The 18,195-nt window shown below is 40.2% G+C and overlaps 1 protein-coding gene across 1 annotated transcript; it reads left to right on the top strand.

Annotated features, from left to right (window-relative positions):
- The first annotated feature begins 543 nt into the window (after positions 1-543).
- On the top strand, positions 544-1,445 carry LOC108540320 (uncharacterized). The gene is made up of 2 exons (XM_017889328.1): positions 544-966; positions 1,157-1,445. The coding sequence occupies exons 1-2, from the start codon at positions 664-666 to the stop codon at positions 1,388-1,390; spliced, it is 537 nt and encodes a 178-aa protein (XP_017744817.1). The 5' UTR covers positions 544-663; the 3' UTR covers positions 1,391-1,445.
- The last annotated feature ends 16,750 nt before the right edge of the window (positions 1,446-18,195 follow it).

Here is an 18,195-nt window from a genome sequence, read left to right as displayed (position 1 = left end):
ACTTGACATGAGGTTCTCTGAAGGAAGAAACTTGTATGAATAAGGTAGAGAGGAATGTCCATGAATTGTATCCAGTAACCACACACACCCTGGGAAAGTTGCCTGGTAGAGGCAAGTGTTGGAGAAAAGTGAGATAACTCACATCTCTATTGAGACTTAAATATGCACACATTGGCTCAGAAGGATTTTCAGTAAGGCATACAAAATATCCAGTATTGGTGAAGGCTGGGAGACAACAGAATGAATGACTGAGTGAGGTAGCCATGGGGAATGGCTTGGGGAAAACACCCTTCTAAGCCATGTGACACACCACAATTAAACTAGGAGAGATGAAGAAGGGTGAGAGATCACTTTAGAATGACCCTTAGTGGTGTTGAGGAAGCTCTGCTTTTTCTCTAACCAGACCATTTCAACTCCTCTGTACCCTGTCCCTCCCACCATGGAATTGTCAGGAGGGGTGCTTTGTGATGTCTTAGCCATCCCAGGGCTACCATTGGCAGAGGAATTTCTTGCTGGCCAATCAGAACTGAAGAATGGCATCATATTGTCCTGAGGAGTATATAGAGAGAGAAATCAGGAGGCCTAGGGTAGGCTACTGTTGCTCTAGGGTGTCAGAGATCAGGGAAAGATAAGAGAGGCTCTTTAAGTTACTGTTGATCTAGCATGGCAGAATTCAGTGAAGGAGAGGAGCGCATTGAACGGCGGTACCATTGTGCTGAGGTAGAAAATGTCCCTGAAGAAATTCAAGAGGCCATATGCTACTATTGCTGTAAGATGGCAGAGCTTTCCCAGGAGCCAGAAGGGCCTGCAGGCGTACGTAGCTACAATCTGGAAGAGGACCCTGAAGAGGAAGGAGAAGGTAGTTCAGACATGCCTGGACCATCCACGACCACAGACGAAGAAGATCCCAGCATGAAAGGGAGGAAGAGAACTACTTGTGAAGCTAAAGGTGGTGCAACCGATGAGGTCAGTTATCCCTAATTATGTGACTCTTCCTTCCCATTGATACCTAACCCAAGATTCCTACCTTGTCCTTATCTGGCACAAAATCTTTCCTCAACCTGTACTCGTCATCACAAAATCTCCCTTCCCACACATTCCCCATCCACTTCTCCAAATTAATGTCTCTTTTTGGCTCACTCTGTTTTTCTTCCAGTTGCGGAAAGTGGCAAAGAAGATAAGAACATTCATTCAGCAGAATTCAGAAAGACGTAAAGCGGGCAGAAAGTCGCATGTAATAATTTTCCATCGGAGGAATAGTAAAAAGAGGGATGAAAATAAACCGAATGAGTATGAACAGAGCCAGGAGGATTCCGCCACCTCTAGTGGCAGCATCACTTCAAATGATACTGAGAGCCCTCTGGAAGACCAAGACCTATCTCATCTCTAGGTTAACCTCTAGAAATGATCTCCTGTGCAGAGAAACGAAATATTGCACCAGGATTCTTGGATGTTGATGATTAAAATTCAACCAAAAGATTTTGAAAAGCTCTGTGTGTCTCTGTGGTGTTTTCTAATAACCACAGAGGGAGGGAAGGAAAGAAGGGGAAGAGCATGTGTATGAGGAGGGAGGGAGTTGTGAACCTTCCAGGTTATGAGACAGGCTGGCAGCCACAGTTAGCCAGACATTGGGATTAAGAACTAGATGAGGAGTGAGCACTGAAGGCAAATTTCCTGCTTAATACTTTATCCCACAGTAAAAGAGGAAAAGGAATTGGTGTTTCTGTGTATGGGGGAGGGTGGCGGTGAGGGTGTAGATAGAATTGTGATGCGTTGTGGGGTGTGATAGAATTGTGATGTGTTGTGGGGTGGTAGTATGCAATAATGAGTTTGATTCCATTTTTGATGTTTGTCTGCTGCCAGATTTTAAGCTTCATCTCATTCCCTTCTCCTACCCCACATCCGGGCAAGCTGATAAAAACAGCTGGAGAGTTACTGAATTTAAAATGGAAATGAACAGACATGCCTAGCCTCAACTATCGGAATTATTCCCTTGCCTACAATCCCCATACCCATGGCATCAGTTCTTTCCAAATATCCCCTACTGATCATGGACAATCTGACCTAATGAGTAATAAATTAAAATTAAGTCTTTGGTACTTGTAGTCAGCTTGAAAAATGGGACCCTATGGACTGCCTCACTCAGTTAAAATAAGTTAATAATTAACATCTTCCTCAGTTGTTTTTTTAAAAAGCCAAATCTAAATTAAAATAGAATCTTCAGTAATTGAAACCCATTATATAAGACCTATTTAGAGAATTAGACCTATATAGATGTGTACCCTCACTGCTTATGCGTTTAACAGCCAAATTTGGATTGTTCTTAACTCTGGAAAATATAAATGGTGCCTCAGTGTATATTACTGACACTTCCTCACTACGGGATGGAGCCACACCTGATTTTTCTGTATATTCCCACCTACAGGAGATGGTAACTCCTCTGTCCTCAGTCCCTCACTAGATTCCACAGTTCTGGAAGAGGACATTGCTCTCTCAGACTCCTTGGATAACCAGGGAGTCCCTTAGAATCAACAGAGTGACTACCAAAGGGTTATCGTTCACTACTACCAATGGCATTACCACCCTCACCCCTGACAGAGCTTGCTTGAGAACTGCTGCTTTTCATATCTTAACCAGGATTTCCATGATAAAGGACAAAACCCAAGATTCGATCGGCCAAACTTTAAACAGTCATCTTCACACTGGATGTCCTGGCCAATAATTGACCTCATCTGAACATTTTTAGAGACCTTTGAGCTATTGTCAATGTTCTGACTCTTTGGTCTGACCGTCGAGAAAACAATTCTTTATCCAGGGTTGCCCCATTTTGGGTAAAGAACTGTTGAAATATTTTGACTCGTAGATACCCCAAATATAAATTAAGATTATACATTTCTCTGTACATATCAAAACCACAATACCATGTTCTTACCAAGGCACTCCTTTGTGTTTGCTGTTCTAGAATTTGGGAGTTCCAGACATCATTGATAGTGACCAAGATACTCATTTCACTTTTTAAAACAAACATTCAGTTCTTGAACAAAGCAAGGGAACTTATACCTTCCTTGTTGATTTTAGGCAGCAGGCCTCATAGAATGTTATGTAAACTAGTTCAAAATAAAATACAACATGGCAAATTTCAGTTGTCAGTCAAGCATCAGGGCTGAAGTTCCATACAGTCTTACTCTATTTTTGTTGTTTCACTCATGTAAATAATAATCTTTATTGTACCCTCTTGGTGCATGTGTGGCACCATTAGTCTTGACTTTAAAATCAAATTTTGAGTGTTGGGTACAAATTCCACTTCTTCAGGATGACTACAAGAAGCTCATGTACTGCACACGATATGCGTTTATGCATATGATGTATTTATGCATTTATCTAATATATGCATTAATGGTCATATGAATATGACACTTTATTGTACCAATGTCTCAGGAAACAAATGTTTTATGGAGTGCCTGATATGTGTCAGACCTGTTCTAGATCCTCGACTCACAGTTAAGAACATACAGTCTATAGTTGTGCAATTGTTTAATTTATATTTACGTGGGCAAAGGGAAGGTTGAGAATGGTAGTAGTGGGATAGAGGCCAACATTTTACTTAGGAGATGTGGGAAAAATCTCTGAGGAGTTGACTTTTGAATTCAGAACTAAACAATGGATAGAATCTGCTATGTGAGGACTTCATAAACAACATCTTAGATAGAAAGAAGAGCAAGTAGCAATGTCATGAAGTAAGAATAAGAACAATGTGTTGAGGAGCAGCAAATAGGCAAGTATGCCTGGAGTAGAGTGAGAGAAGGAAGAATGGAAATAGACAACTGAGACTAGAGAGCTTGGCAAAGATGAAGACACGTAGAGACTCACAGGGTAAGAACTTGGGTTTTATTTTATATGTAGTGGAAAGCCATTTTGGCTTTGATGCATGATAGTGATGTAGATTGATTTAATTTTTAGAAAGATCACTGGATGTTGTGGATTCGATAAGACTACAGACGTGACAGATTGTAGCAACAATGCATGTGTAAGATTATATTGGCTAAGACTAGGGTTATAGCAGAAAGAATATAGCTTAGTATCTAACATAGCAGTTTAGAGCATAGGCTTTGAAGTTTGACCTCATTTTAAAGCATCACCACCTAAAGGCTATTTGTCCCTGAGCAAGTTCTTTAACCTCTGTAAGGATTAATTTCCTGATGTATCAAATGAGATGATAATGGTATGCCTCTATGTCTTAGGGTCACTCTGGAATTGAATGATGTAATTTATGTAAAAAACCTGGTACTATATTAGATACATAATAGGCACTTGATAAAATGGCTACTGTTATTAACATCAATAATATAAATAGATAAATAAATAAAAGCAAGCTACTTCTTGATTTTCTTTGCCAACTCTCCAAGAGCTAGCATGTCATGTATAAGCTGCTGTTAACTCATGATTGTTGACTGCTTATTTGTTTTTATTGAAAACACAATTATCTTTGGTCACCTGTGCTCAATAGCTTGGCATTCTGGTACCCTTATGTATTAGTTCATTCTCACACTGCTATGAAGAAATACCCAACACTGGGTGATTTATAAAGAAAGAGGTGTTAATTGACTCAGAGTTCCGCATGGCTGGGAAAGCCTCAGTCATGGTAGAAGGAAAGCAAACACGTCCTTCTTCACAAGGCAACAAGAGAGAGGTACTGAGCAAAAGGGAAAAGAGTCCCTTATAAAACCATCAGGTCTCGTGAGAACTCACCCACTATCATGAGAATAGCATGAGGATAACTGACCCCATGATTCAATTACTTCCAACCAGGTCCCTCCCACAACGTGGAGATTGTGGGAACTACAGTTCAAGAAGAGATTTGGGTGGGGACACAGCCAAACCGTATAACCTTAGATACTTCATAATAAGTGGTTGTATATGGCTTATGATTAACTTATAAAATGAAGTTGTGGTAGTGGCTGATCTATGACATTTTCTCTTTGGACCTGATGAATCATCATTTGAACATCTCTCCTCTCCAACCTCCTTCCACAGGCCTAAATGAGCAGCAACCCATATTTCTAACCCAACTGCAAACAAGTTGCTTAACTTAGATTTCTTTGGTGATTTTCTTTTTTCTGTTAAATGCATATTTGAGTGTTTCTTCATTCAGAAAACAATGTTTCCCTTTTTTGAAGCCAGGTCTCATTTTATTACTCTCAAACCAGAACTTTCTCTAAATATCTTTGTCCCTTAGTACTTTTAGTTGTTTCCCCCATGCTTTTCTCCTGGACATCTGATGTCTCACGAGATATGATGGATTTTATAAATGGGAGTTCCCCTGCATAAGATTTCTTGCCTGCTTCCATGTAAGACGTGATTTTGCTCCTCATTTGCCTTCTGCCATGATTGTGAGGCATCCCCAGTGATGTGGAACTGTGAGTCAATTAAACCTCTTTCCTTTATAAATTACCCAGTCTTGGGTTTGTCTTTATTAGCAGCAAACTAATACAGCAACAGACTAATACAGCAAATTGGTACTGCAGAGAGTGGAGCACTACTGTAAAGATACCCAAACATGTGGAAGCGTCTTTGGAACTTGGTAACAGGCATAAGTTGGAACAGAAGAGGACAGGAAGATATGGAAAACTGTGGAACTTCCTAGAGACTTGTTGAATGGCTTTGACCNAGCTCCCCTTTATAAAACCATCAGATCTCATGAGACTTATTCACTACCACGAGAACAGCACAAAAAAGACCCGCCTCCGCAATTCAATTACCTCCTGCCAGGTTCCTCCCATGACATGTGGCAATTATTGGAGCTGCAATTCAGGAGGAGATTTGGGTGGGGACACAGCCAAACCATATCATCTTTATCAGCAGTGTGAGAACAGATTAATATAGTAAATTGGTACCAGATAGTGAGGTGCTGTTTTAAGGATACCTCAAAATGTGGAAGCAACTTTGGAACTGGGTAACAGGCCAAGGTTGGAACAGTTTGGAGGGCTCAGAAAAAGATAGGAAAATGTGGGAAGGTTTGGAACTTCCTAGCAACTTGTTGAATGTCTTTGACGAAAATGCTGATAGTGATCATGGACAATAAAGTCCAGGCTGAGGTGGTCTCAGATGGAGACGGGGAACTTGTTGGGAACTGGAGTAAAGGTCATTCTTACTGTAGAAAGAGACTTATGGCATTTTGCCTCTGCCCTAGAGATCTGTGGAACTTTGAACTTGAGAGAGATAATTTAGGGTATCTGGCAGAAGAAATTTCTAAGCAGCAAAGTGTTCAAGGGGAAACATTTTATAATGTTGACAAGTTTGCAGCCTGACAATGCAATAGAAAAGAAAAATCTATTTTCTGGGGAGAAATTAAAGCCAGCTCCAAAAATTTGCATAAGTAACGAGGAACCAAATGCTAATTGTCAAGACAATGGGGAAAGTGACTCCAGGACTTGTCAGAGACCTTCATTGCAGCCCCTTCCATCACAAGCCTGGAGGCCTAGAAGAGAAAAATGGTTTCCTGGGCCAGGTCCAGGGACCCTCTGCTGTGGCAGCCTCTTGACTTGGTGCCTGCTTCATAGGCACTTCAGTCCAGGGTTAAAAGTGGCCAAGGTACATCTCAGGCCATTGCTTCAGAGGATGCAAGTCCTAAGCCTTGATAGCTTCCACATGATGTTGGTCCTGCGGGTATGTGGAAGACAAAAATTGAGATTTGGGAACCTCTGACTAGATTTCAGGGGATGTATGGAAACACGTGGCGTCCAGGCAGAGGTGTGCTGCAGTGGTGGACCCCTCATGGAGAACCTCTGCTAGGGCTGTGTGGAAGGGAAATGTGGGGTCAGAGCCCCCACACAGAGTCCCCACTGGGGCACTGCCTAGTGGAGCTGTGGGAACCAGACCCCAGAATGGTAGATCCACGGACAGCTTGCACCGTGCATCTAAAAAAGCTGCAGACACTCAATGCCAGCCTGTGAAAGCAGCTGGGAGAGGGGCTTTACCCTGCAAAGTCACAGGGGTGGAGCTGCCCAAGACCATGGGGTCCACCTCTGGCATCAGCGTGAACTGGATGTGAGACATGGAGTCAAAGGAGGTCATGTTGGAACTTTAAGGTTTAATGACTGCCCTGTTGGATTTTGGACTTGCATGGGGCCTGTAGCCCCTTTGTTTTGGCCAATTTCTCCCATGTGGAATGGGCATCTTTACCCAGTGCCCATACTGACGTTGTGTCTCGGAAGTAACTAACTTGCTTTTGATTTTACAGGCTCATAGGCAGAAGGGATTTGCCTTGTCTCAGATGAGACCTTGGACTGTGGACTTTTGAGTTAATGCTGAAATGAGTTAAGACTTTGGGGGACTGTTGGGGAGGAAAGATTGGTTTTGAAATGTGAGGACCTGAGATTTGGGAGGGGCCAGGGGCAGAATGATATGGTTGGCTGTGTCCCCCACCCAAATCTCACCTCAAATTGTAATAATTCCCACATGTCAAGGGTGGGGCCAGGTGGAGATAATTGCATCATAGTGGTGACTTCTGCCCTACTGTTCCCATGGTAGTGAATACATCTCAGGAGATCTGATGGTTTTATAATTGGGAATTCACCTGCACAGGCTCTCTTGCCTGCTGCCATGTAAGATGAGACTTTGCTTCTTATTTGCCTTCTGCCATGATTGTGAGGCCTCCCCAGCCTTGTGGAATTGTGAATAAATTACCCAGTCTCAGTTATGTCTTTATTAGTAATATAAGGACAGACTAATACACTATCTTTCCACATTATTGTCATTTGGAACTATAATTAACAAGCTTTGGGCCGGGCACGGTGGCTCACACCTGTAATCCCAGCACTTTGGAAGGTTAGGTGGGTAGATCACGAGGTCAGGAGTTCGAGACCAGCCTGGCCAATATGGTGAAACCCCACCTTTAATAAAAATACAAAAATTGGCCAGGCGTGGTGGTGTGCGCCTGTAGTTCCAGCTACTCAGGAAACTGAGGCAGAAGAATTCTCTTGAATCCAGGAGGCAGAGGTTGCAGTGAGCCGAGACCATGCCACTGCACTCTAGCCTAGGTGACAGAGTGAGTCTCCGTCTCAAAAACACACAAACAAACAAACAGACAAAAAGCCAAGCTGTTTACTGCTTTTTACATGTCACTGATGAGCAATTAAAATAGGGCTACCTGTTTTTCCTTCCTCTTTGAAGTAATTGCTTTCTCTTCCCCACCTATATCTGGTGAGTGATGAAAGCTTAATCATTCTTCAAGGCTAAGATCAAATGTTGCCCCCACCCTGATGTGTCCCCACCACCAACCCCAGCAGAGTTAGTGGCGCCTGTTGTCCTACTACTACTTGTGTTAGAGCAGTTGCCATGTTGTATTAAAATCATTGATTTACAACTTTGTCTCCCCCATTATGCAATATACACCAGGAAGAAGCATATTTCATTCATTTTTGTAGTTGCAACCACCTTAATACACTTATCACAACATCATGATGGCTGCTCAATATATGTTTGATGAATAAATGGAAGACAAAACAATCATCAATTTTATACATGTTAGATTATTTTCTGAATCTGCTGTATAATGTTTTATTTAGAAATGTTGCTATGGTTTGAATGTGTCCCCAAAATTACATGTATTGAAAATATAATCCTCAGATTCATATGTCAATAGGAGGTGCGGTATTTCGGAAGTAATTAGGATTAGATAAGTTCATCAGGATGGAGCCCCTATGATATGGGAATAGTAATTTTATAGGAAGAGGTAGAGATACCTAGGCTGACTCCAATGCTGTTGCCCTCTCACCACGTGATGCCCTCTCTCATCTTATGATGTAGCAAGAAGGCCCTCACCAGATACTAACACCATGCTCTTGGACTTCCCAGTTCCAGAAACATGAGCCAAATAAACTTTTTTTTTTTTTTTGGGACATGGAGTCTTGCTCTGTCACCCAGGCTGGAGTGCAGTGGTGTGATCTCAGCTCACTGCAACCTCTACCTCAGGTTCAAGCAATTCTTCTGCCTCAGTCTCCTGAGTAGCTAGGACTACAGGCATCCACCACAATGCCCAGCTAAATTTTTTTTGTATTTTTAGCAGAGACAGGGTTTCACCGTGTTAGCCAGGATGGTCTCAATCTCCCGACCTCATGATCTGCCTGCCTTGGTCTCCCAAAGTGCTGGGATTACAGGCGTGAGCCACCACGCCCAGCCATAAACTTCTATTGTTTATAATTTAGCCGGTATGTAGTATTATATTTTAGTAAGATAAAATGGATTAACACAAAGGTTAAAGCTTAAAATCATTTAAAAATTTTATTTAAAAAAAACCAGGGTGGGATGCGGTGGCTCACACCTGTAATCCCAGCATTTTGGCAGGCTGAGGCAGGTGGATCATGAGATCAGGAGTTCAAGACCAGTCTGACCAATATGGGGAAGCCCCATCTCTACTAAAAACACAGAAATTAGCTGGGCGTGGTGGTACGTGCCTGTAGTCCCAACTACTCAGCAGGCTGAGGCAGGAGAATCACTTCAACTTGGGAGGTGGAGGTTGCAGTTGAGCCGAGATTGCACCACTGCACTCCAGCCTGGATGACAGAGCAAGACTCTGTCTCAAAAAAAAAAAAATTTCAAGTTATAAGAAAGAAAGTTTAAAAATGCATAAAACACTGAATACTAAAAATATCCAGCAATATGCACAAAATATTGGCAACTATCTTTTCATATATACATAGCTCTATACATATAAACACTCATGTGAATTTATGTAAGTAGAGTTATATATACACATATATATGTGTGTGTATATATATATATATTTCTTAATGTTTAGAAAGACCATCTCTACAAAATTTTGAATTTCTTTACTCTCTCCTCCAATTGGATAACCAGCGTTAAAAGGTGATTGTGCCAATCCATATCTTTCCAATTTCATGTAGTAATATAGCATATATACATATACCTACACCTGTACAGAAGCACTATTTCACTCTTTAATGCATCTTGCTTATATAACTTAGAAACACTTCATAAAAATCTTTCCACATTTTCTGGTATAGAATTATCACGCTTTTAAATGTAGTCATGTGAATGGGGATGGCTTGAATGAAAGACAACTTATTAAGCCATTTCTCTGTTGCAGACATTCAGGTTGATTCCAGTTTTTGGCCACTGCACTGTATTGGTCTTCTTTGGTTACCATAACACAATACCACAGAATGGGTTGTTCAAACAACAGAAATTTATTTCTCATTGTCTGGAGACCAGAAATCTGAGATTAGAGTGCTGGTATGATGAGTTCTGGTGATTATTTTTTTTCCTAGTTATAGACAGTGGCCTTCTCATTGTGTCCTCATATGGAAGGGAGAGCAAGCTCTCTAATGTCTGTTATAAGGACACTAATTCTATCAGATAAAGGCCCCAACCTTATGAAGTCATCTAATCTTAATTACTTCCTTAGAGGCCCCATCTCCAAATACAACCATGGAGGGTGTATTAGTTAGTTTTCCCACTGCTATAAAGATACCACTTGAGACTACATAATTCATAAACTAAGGAGATTTAAGTGGCTCACATTTTCTCATGGCTGGGGAGGCCTTAGGAAAATTACAATCATGGCAGAAGTGGAAGCAGGCACATCTTACGTGGTGGCAGGCGAGAGAGCCAGAGAGCGAAGAAGGAACTTGCCAATAACAAAACTATCAGATCTTGTTATTCCCAGACCGTTTATTCCCTGAAGAAGACCACCAGAGTCCAGAGTCAAAGCCAAGCAGCAAGGATCTTTAATGCAAGTTTGAACTTGGTCCCTCCGTTCTACAACATACAAGAGGGCCCTGAATGATGCATGTGGCCGCTTTTTATAGCCCGATGCATACAGGATATGTAAGGTTACAGAGGTACAAAGGAACTCTTTTGGTTGCAGCATTACAACTGGTAATTGGTTAATACAATTAACAGTTTTCCATTTGTTCCCGTGCTTTTAGTAAAACTACAAACGGTTGTGATCTTATCAGGGGCTCTCTAGGTGGTGTTTCTGAGATGTGTGGGGGGGGGATGTGTTTGTGTTGGGCTCAGGAAGTTGGGACAAAATAGAGGATTGTGTTTGTACTGGGCCCAGGACTAAGATATGTGGCAGACACCAGTAATTAGAGCAGGACAGAGACTTTCACAACGTTTGTCCTTACAATGTCTGGAGTATATAGATAACCTAATTAACCTAATTGGTTAGGTCCGGGGTCGATCTTTAACTAGGCTGAGGGCGCCGCCCGGGCTGTCAGGGCGCCGCCCGGGCTGTTTGCCTGTGGATTTCATTTCTGCCTTTTTAGTCTTTTTTCATTTGATCTCTTTCAATCTCATGAGAACTCACTCACAATCATGAGAACAGCATGGGTGAAACCACCCCCATGATTTAATCACCACTCACCAGCTTCCTCCCTCAACACCTGGGGATTGCAATATGAGATGAGATTTGGGTGGAGACACAGAGACAAACCATTTCATTCTGCCACTGGCTCCTCCCAAATCTCATGTCTTTTCACATTTCAAAACAAATTATGCCTTTCCAACAGTCCCCCAAAGTCTTAACTCATTTCAACAGTAACTGAAAAGTCCACAGTCCAAACTCTCATCTGAGACAAGGCAAGTCCCTTCTACCTATGAGCCTGCAAAATCAAAAACAAGTTAGTTACTTCCAAGACACTATGGGGGTAAAGGCATTGGATAAATGTTCTAATTCCAAATTGGAGAAATTGGCCAAAACAAAGTGGCTACAGGCCCCATGCAAGTATGGAATCCAACAGGGCAGTCATATGTTAAAGCTCCAAAGTGATCTCCTTTGACTCCATATCTCACATCCAGGTCACTCTGGCACAAGAGGTGGGTTCCCATGATCTTGGGCAGCTCTGCCCCTGTGGCTTTGCAGGGTATAGCCCCACTCTCAGCTGCTTTCACAGGCTAGCATTGAGTATCTGGCTTTTCCAGGTACACGGTGCTAGCTGTCTGTGGATCTATCATTTTTGGATCTGGAGGATGGTGGCCTTCTTCTCACATTCTACTAGACAGTGCCTCAGTGAGAACTGTGTGTGGGGGCTCCAACCCCACATTTACCTTCTGCACTGCCCTAGCAGAGGTTCTCCATGTGAGCTCCACCCCTGCGGCAAACTTCTGCCTGGACAAACAGGTATTTCCATAAATCCTCTGTAATCTAGGCAGAGGTCCCCAAACCTCAATTTTTGAGTTCTGTGCTCCCACAGACCCAACACCACACACCCTCTGAAACAATGGCCCGAGCTGTACCTTGGTCCCTTTTAGCCAAAGCTGGAGCTGGAGCAGCTGGGACACAGGGCATCAAATCTTGATGCTGCACACAGCAGCGGGCCATGGGCCTGGCCCATTAAACCAGTTTTTTCTTCTTGGCCTCTGGACCTGTGATGGGAGGGGCTGCCAGCAAGATCTCTGAAATGCCCTGGAGACATTTTCCCCATTGTCTTGGTGATTAACAATAGGCTTTTCATTACTTATGCAAATTTCTGCAACTGGCTTAAATTTCTCCCGGGGAAAATGGATTTTTCTTTTCCATTGCATTGGCAGGTTGCAAATAATCCAAACTTTTATGCTCTACTTCCTCTTGAACACTTTGCGACTTAGAAATTTCTTCTGGAAGGTACCATGAAGCATCTCTGTCAAGTTCAGAGTTCCACAGATCTCTAGGGCAGGGGCAAAATACCACCAGTCTCTTTGTTAAACATAGCAAGAGTGATTTTTACTCCAGTTCCCAATAGGTTTCTCATCTCCATCCGAGACCACCTCAGCCTGGACTTCATTCACACCACTATCCACATTTTGGTCAAAACCATACAACGAGTCTCTAGGAAGCTCCAAACTTTCTCACATCTTCCTGCCTTCTTCTGAGCCCTCCAAACGGTTCCAACCTCTGCCCATTACCCAGTTCCAAAGTCACTGTCACGTTTTCAAATATCTTAATAGCAGTACCCCACTCTCTGTGCTATCAATTTACTGAATTAGTCCATTTTCACACTGCTATAAGGATATTCTCAAGACTGGGTAATTCATGAACAAAGGAAGTTTAATCTACTCACAGTTCTGCGTGGCTCGGGAGACCTCAGGAAACTTACAATCATGGTGGAAGGGAAAGCAGGCACATCTTACATGGTGGCAGGTGAGAGAGCCAGCAAGCGAGTTAGAAACTTGCCAAACACTTACAAAACCATTAGATCTCGTGAGAATTCACTCATTATCATGATAACAGCATGAGAGAAACCACCCCCATTCTCCCAATCATCCCCCACCAGATTACCCTCTCAACACCTGGGGATTACAATTCGAGATGTGATTTGGGTGGGGATACACAGTCAAACCATATCAGGGGATTAGGGCTTCCACACATGAATTTTGGGAGGACATAAATATATAGTCCATACCTCTCGTGCTGCATACCAGTATTTCAGTCAATGATGCACTGCATATACTATGGTGTTTTCATAAAATTATAATAGAGTTGAAAAGTTCCTTTTGCCTAGTAACATTGTAGCAAAATGCAATATTCATATTTGTGGTAATTCTGGTATAAACAAACCTACTCTGCTGCCAGTAATATAAATGTGCAGTTCATAAAATTATGTGTAGTAAATAATATTTGATGATGACAACAAACAAGTATTTTGCTGGTTATATATTGTGAAAGGAAAATAAATCTGGGGACCCCAAAATCACTAAACTAAAGAAAAAAGTTAAGCTGGGAACTGCTTAGGGCAAACCTGCCTCCTATTCAATTCAAAGTCATTTTTCTACTGACTGAGATAAATGTGTATCTGATAGGGTAATCAGAAACTCAAAAGAATGCAACCATTTGTTTCATCGACCTGTGATCTGGAAGCCCCTTCCTTTGCTTTGAGTTGTCCCACCTTTCTGGAGTGAACCAGTGTTCATCTTACATATATTGATGGATGTCTTGTGTTTCCCTAAAATGTATAAAACCAACCTGTACCCTGACCACCTCGGGCACATGTCGTCAGGACCTCCTGAGGCTGTGTCATGGGGTGTGCATGCTGAACTTTGGCAAAATAAACTTCCTAATTGTCTGAGACCTGTATCAGATATTTTGGGTTCACAGTATTCACTATGCTATCTGTAATTTTCATCACTATTTTAGAATGTACTTCTTCTGAAAGAATGTTAACTCTAAAACAGTCTGAGGTCAGTCCTTCAGGAGGTATTCCAGAATGAGACATTGTTATCGTAAAAGATGACAGCTCCTTGCCTGTTATTGCCACTGAAAAACTTCCAGTGGGACAAGTTGTGGAGGTGGACAACAGTGATATTGACAATCCTGACCCTGTGTAGCCCTAGGCAAATGTGTGTTTATGTCTTCAAAGAAAAAGTTTAAAAAGTAAAATAAATTTAAAAATAGAGGGAAGCTTATAGAATAAGGATATAAATAATTAAGATATGTTTGTACAGCTGTGTAATGTGTTTATTTTTTAAGCTAAATGTTATTACAAAGGATTCAAAAAGTTGAACCTGTATAATGTAAAAAAGTTACAGCAAGATAAGGTTAATTTATTATTGAAGGAAGAAAGCTGTTTTTAATATATTTAGTGTAGTCTAAGTGTTCAATTTTTATAAAGTCTGTAGTAGTTTGCAATAAGGCCTTCACATCCATTCACCTCTCACTCAAAGACTCACCCAGACTTACTTCCAGTCCTGTAAGCTCCATTCATGATAAGTGCCCTATACAGGTGTGCCGTATTTGTCTTTTATACCATACATTTGCTTTAAGTTTTCTATGTTTAGGTCCACAAATACTTTCCATTGTGTTACAATTGCCTATGTATTCAGTACAGTAAAATGCTGTACACATTGTAGCCTGGGAGAAATAGGCTGTACCATATAGCTTAGGTGTATAGTATGCTATACCATCTAGGTTTGTGTATGTACACTCTATGATGTTTACACAATGATGAAAGCTGCCTAACAACACGTTTTTCAAAACACATTCCCACAGTTAAGCGGTGCATGATTGTATATGTACGGATTCCTACAAATCGAGATAAAACAGAAACAGAAATGAGCTAATAAAAAATTATGCAAGTGTTTAATAACTTTTTCTTTAATAAGATGATTCAGAGGATAAGCATACAAATAACTAGTAAACACTTAGAAAGGTTAATTGCGTTTGTATCCTGGAAAATGCAAAGTTTTTCTTATTCATGTTTGTAAATATATGAATGATTCTCGTGCAAGAAATATTAGTGGGAAATGACACTCCTGGCTTGTTTGGTGCCAGATACTATGCTAAACACTTTACCTGAATTATTTCATGTTATCGTGAAACAGCGTTTTGGGATACACATCCTTAACCCCAAGCTACAAATGGGGAATCTGAGAACCAGTGAGGTTAGGTAAGATGTACCGCTTAAAGTCATATAGGTTACAAATAGTAAATCTGAGCCAGAACCTGGATCTAGATCACACATTTCTGTGGCCTCTCATTACTGACAGCAACAGCAGATACATTCAGTAGGTAGTAGACACTGTTCTAAACACTTAATATGAATTAATGAATTTAATTCTACAGCAGGCTTATTAATAGCATAAATAGCAGTCAGAAGAATCAAAATTTCAATTCTGGAAGACTGACTCTAAAGTCCACAGCCATAATCCACACTAAAATGCAAAGAGCTAAAACCTGCTGCTTGGGGAGATTCAGAGTCTGAAACAGAAATTTGTCTTTGACCTTTTAAAAAATATTTTTTTCAGACGTAGGCACAGACAGGTATATTATTCTGCACAGACACACATTAGGGTGTGTTATCATTGGGGGAAAACAACAGCTCTTATTGACAGGATTAGAAACAAGTGAAACAAGTGACAAGTGATCCTACTGTAGGGAAATGCCAGCAACTGTGGGTTTTTTGTTTGTTTGTTTTGACGGAGTTTCGCTCTTGTTTTTTCTAACTTAATTTCTCTGGACTTCACTTTTTCATCTTCAAAATGTGAACATAGTGCATACATTCCTGGTTTCGTAGGGAGGATTAGAGGAACTATTTCATATAAAATGCTTATACTGTATAGCGCATAATAAGTACTCAACAAATATTAACTGTTAGTACTGTCATTTTAGTATATTTATTATTATTAGGTAGTTTAATAGCTTATTAGATAAGGTTTATGCAGGTAACAAAATACATATGGACCTCGACAGCTCATTTGGAAACTATTTCTCATAATATATTGTAGACAACATGAAGAAATATAAGCATGATTGTGTTTCTCACTGACTGCATTGTACCTGACGTACTGTAATACAACTAGAGAGAGATTTATAATTGTATACCACAGGACACTAGCTCAAACCTTGTCCTGATTATGATTATTTTCAGTGAGTTAGATAAAGTAGTTAAGTCTTTGCTCATCAAATTCATGGATAAAGTTGTAAGGGAGAGCAAGTAGTTTTGGTGAGGGAATTAGAATGTGAAAACATATTGGCAAGCTGGGATGATAGACAAAATATATCAGAATGAAATTTAATAAAAATTGATATAAATCTACACCCTTGGGATCAAAAATCCAGTACACATATTCATATTTGGGGGCATCATTTTGTAGCAGCACTTGTAGAAGACAGTTTAGTGTCAGTGGTAAACTCAATATGAATCACAGTATAATTTATGTCATTTTCCAAAAGAAAGAATGCTATCTTAGACTGCATAAATGAAAAGTGTAGTGACTAAAATGAGAGAGACACTTAACTTCACTTTGTCCAATAGTAATTAACAGTCTACTCATTTTGGAGAGGAGTTAAAATGTTTAAAGTGAATAATAAGAAATGAAGACTATTCAGAGTAGAATGATTTTTCAAAATGATGGAAGGAACTGAGGCTATCTAACCTGGAGAGGGACGACTAAGGTGGGACAGGGCACCTGTTCTCTGAAGATCAGTTATGTGTGGGATTGTTGGACATTTAAAAGGTAAGAATAATGTTCTGCCATTCTGTTATCTTCCACTCAGGGGGAAAAGATAAAAAAACACTATTGTTAAGAGTCTTAAATGTGAGTGCTGTAGAGGCAGAAAAACAAAGGGCTGGAAAATCATAGCAGTAAGAGAGTTTTACTTTATTTTAGGTTACCAGAAAAGACCTTCTGAGGAGGTGAGTTTTGAGATAAAAACTGAAAGATGAGTAAGTGAGATAAAGGTATTCCAGGAAACAAGAATCACAAGAATAACAAAAATGGTTTTATTGATTTGTTCAAGGAATAAATTTAGGCCAATGTGGATGATGATTAGGAAGAGAAGGACAAAGTTATTACACACAAAGACACAATGTAAAAAGTAATTAATGTCTTATTTTATGTGGGTTCTTTTAATGGAAAACACACAATGTATTATATGTCTCCTAAATCTTGAGTAACACACCATGTTAGTGTATATGACTTTATTCTTGAACAACTTTCTGCATTTTCTTCCACATTATGGACATATTATTTTATTATTGAATATAACATTTTATTATTCATAGCCCTATGCAAATTTCTATTTTTTTTGGTTAAAAATTTCACCTATTTTCTCATTTATTGAGTAGTTTATCATTTCCTTAATGATTTATTGAAGATTTTTATGTGCTAGATAGTAATCCTTTGTCTAGTATATGCACTGAAAATATTTTTTCCTAGTTAGTGATTTGCCTCTTCATTCACTTTATTAATTCTTTTCAAGAAAAGAAGTTCTGATATGTAACGTAGTAAAATTGATCATTGTTTTCTTTCAGCAATTGTTTTGAATATATAGAAGATGTGATTATAGACAAGATCATATAGGGAGAAAAGGTACAGAGAAAAGAGAGGGAGGCTAAGACCAGGTCTTGAAATCTTCATGATTTACTGTCTCCATTTTGTGTTTCAGATGAAACATTTGAGAAAAGCCCAATTTATTTTCCTCTGAAGATAACTTGTGCGCCTGCTTCGATGATTATAGATTTTTTGTGCTTGTACTTCAAAAACAGTTTGCCAGTTTATGGCTTACTCCGGTTGTCTTTTCATTGACTTTTCTAATCACATGATGAGACTTTTCAAAGTATTTATTCAGCTTTTCCACTAGTTCAAAACAACGATGCCTTGGATTAAATAGCGTCAGTTTCATGACTTCTTGTTTCTTCTTCTGGACACTGCGTACCTGGATCTGTCCATATTTACAATCCCCTGTCATCATTT

The sequence above is a fragment of the Rhinopithecus bieti genome, unplaced genomic scaffold (assembly GCF_001698545.2).
Source record: "Rhinopithecus bieti isolate Rb0 unplaced genomic scaffold, ASM169854v2 scaffold_19466, whole genome shotgun sequence".
Classification (NCBI taxonomy): domain Eukaryota; kingdom Metazoa; phylum Chordata; class Mammalia; order Primates; family Cercopithecidae; genus Rhinopithecus; species Rhinopithecus bieti.
Note: the sequence above shows the minus strand (reverse complement) of the source record. Positions and strands in the feature narration are given on the sequence as shown.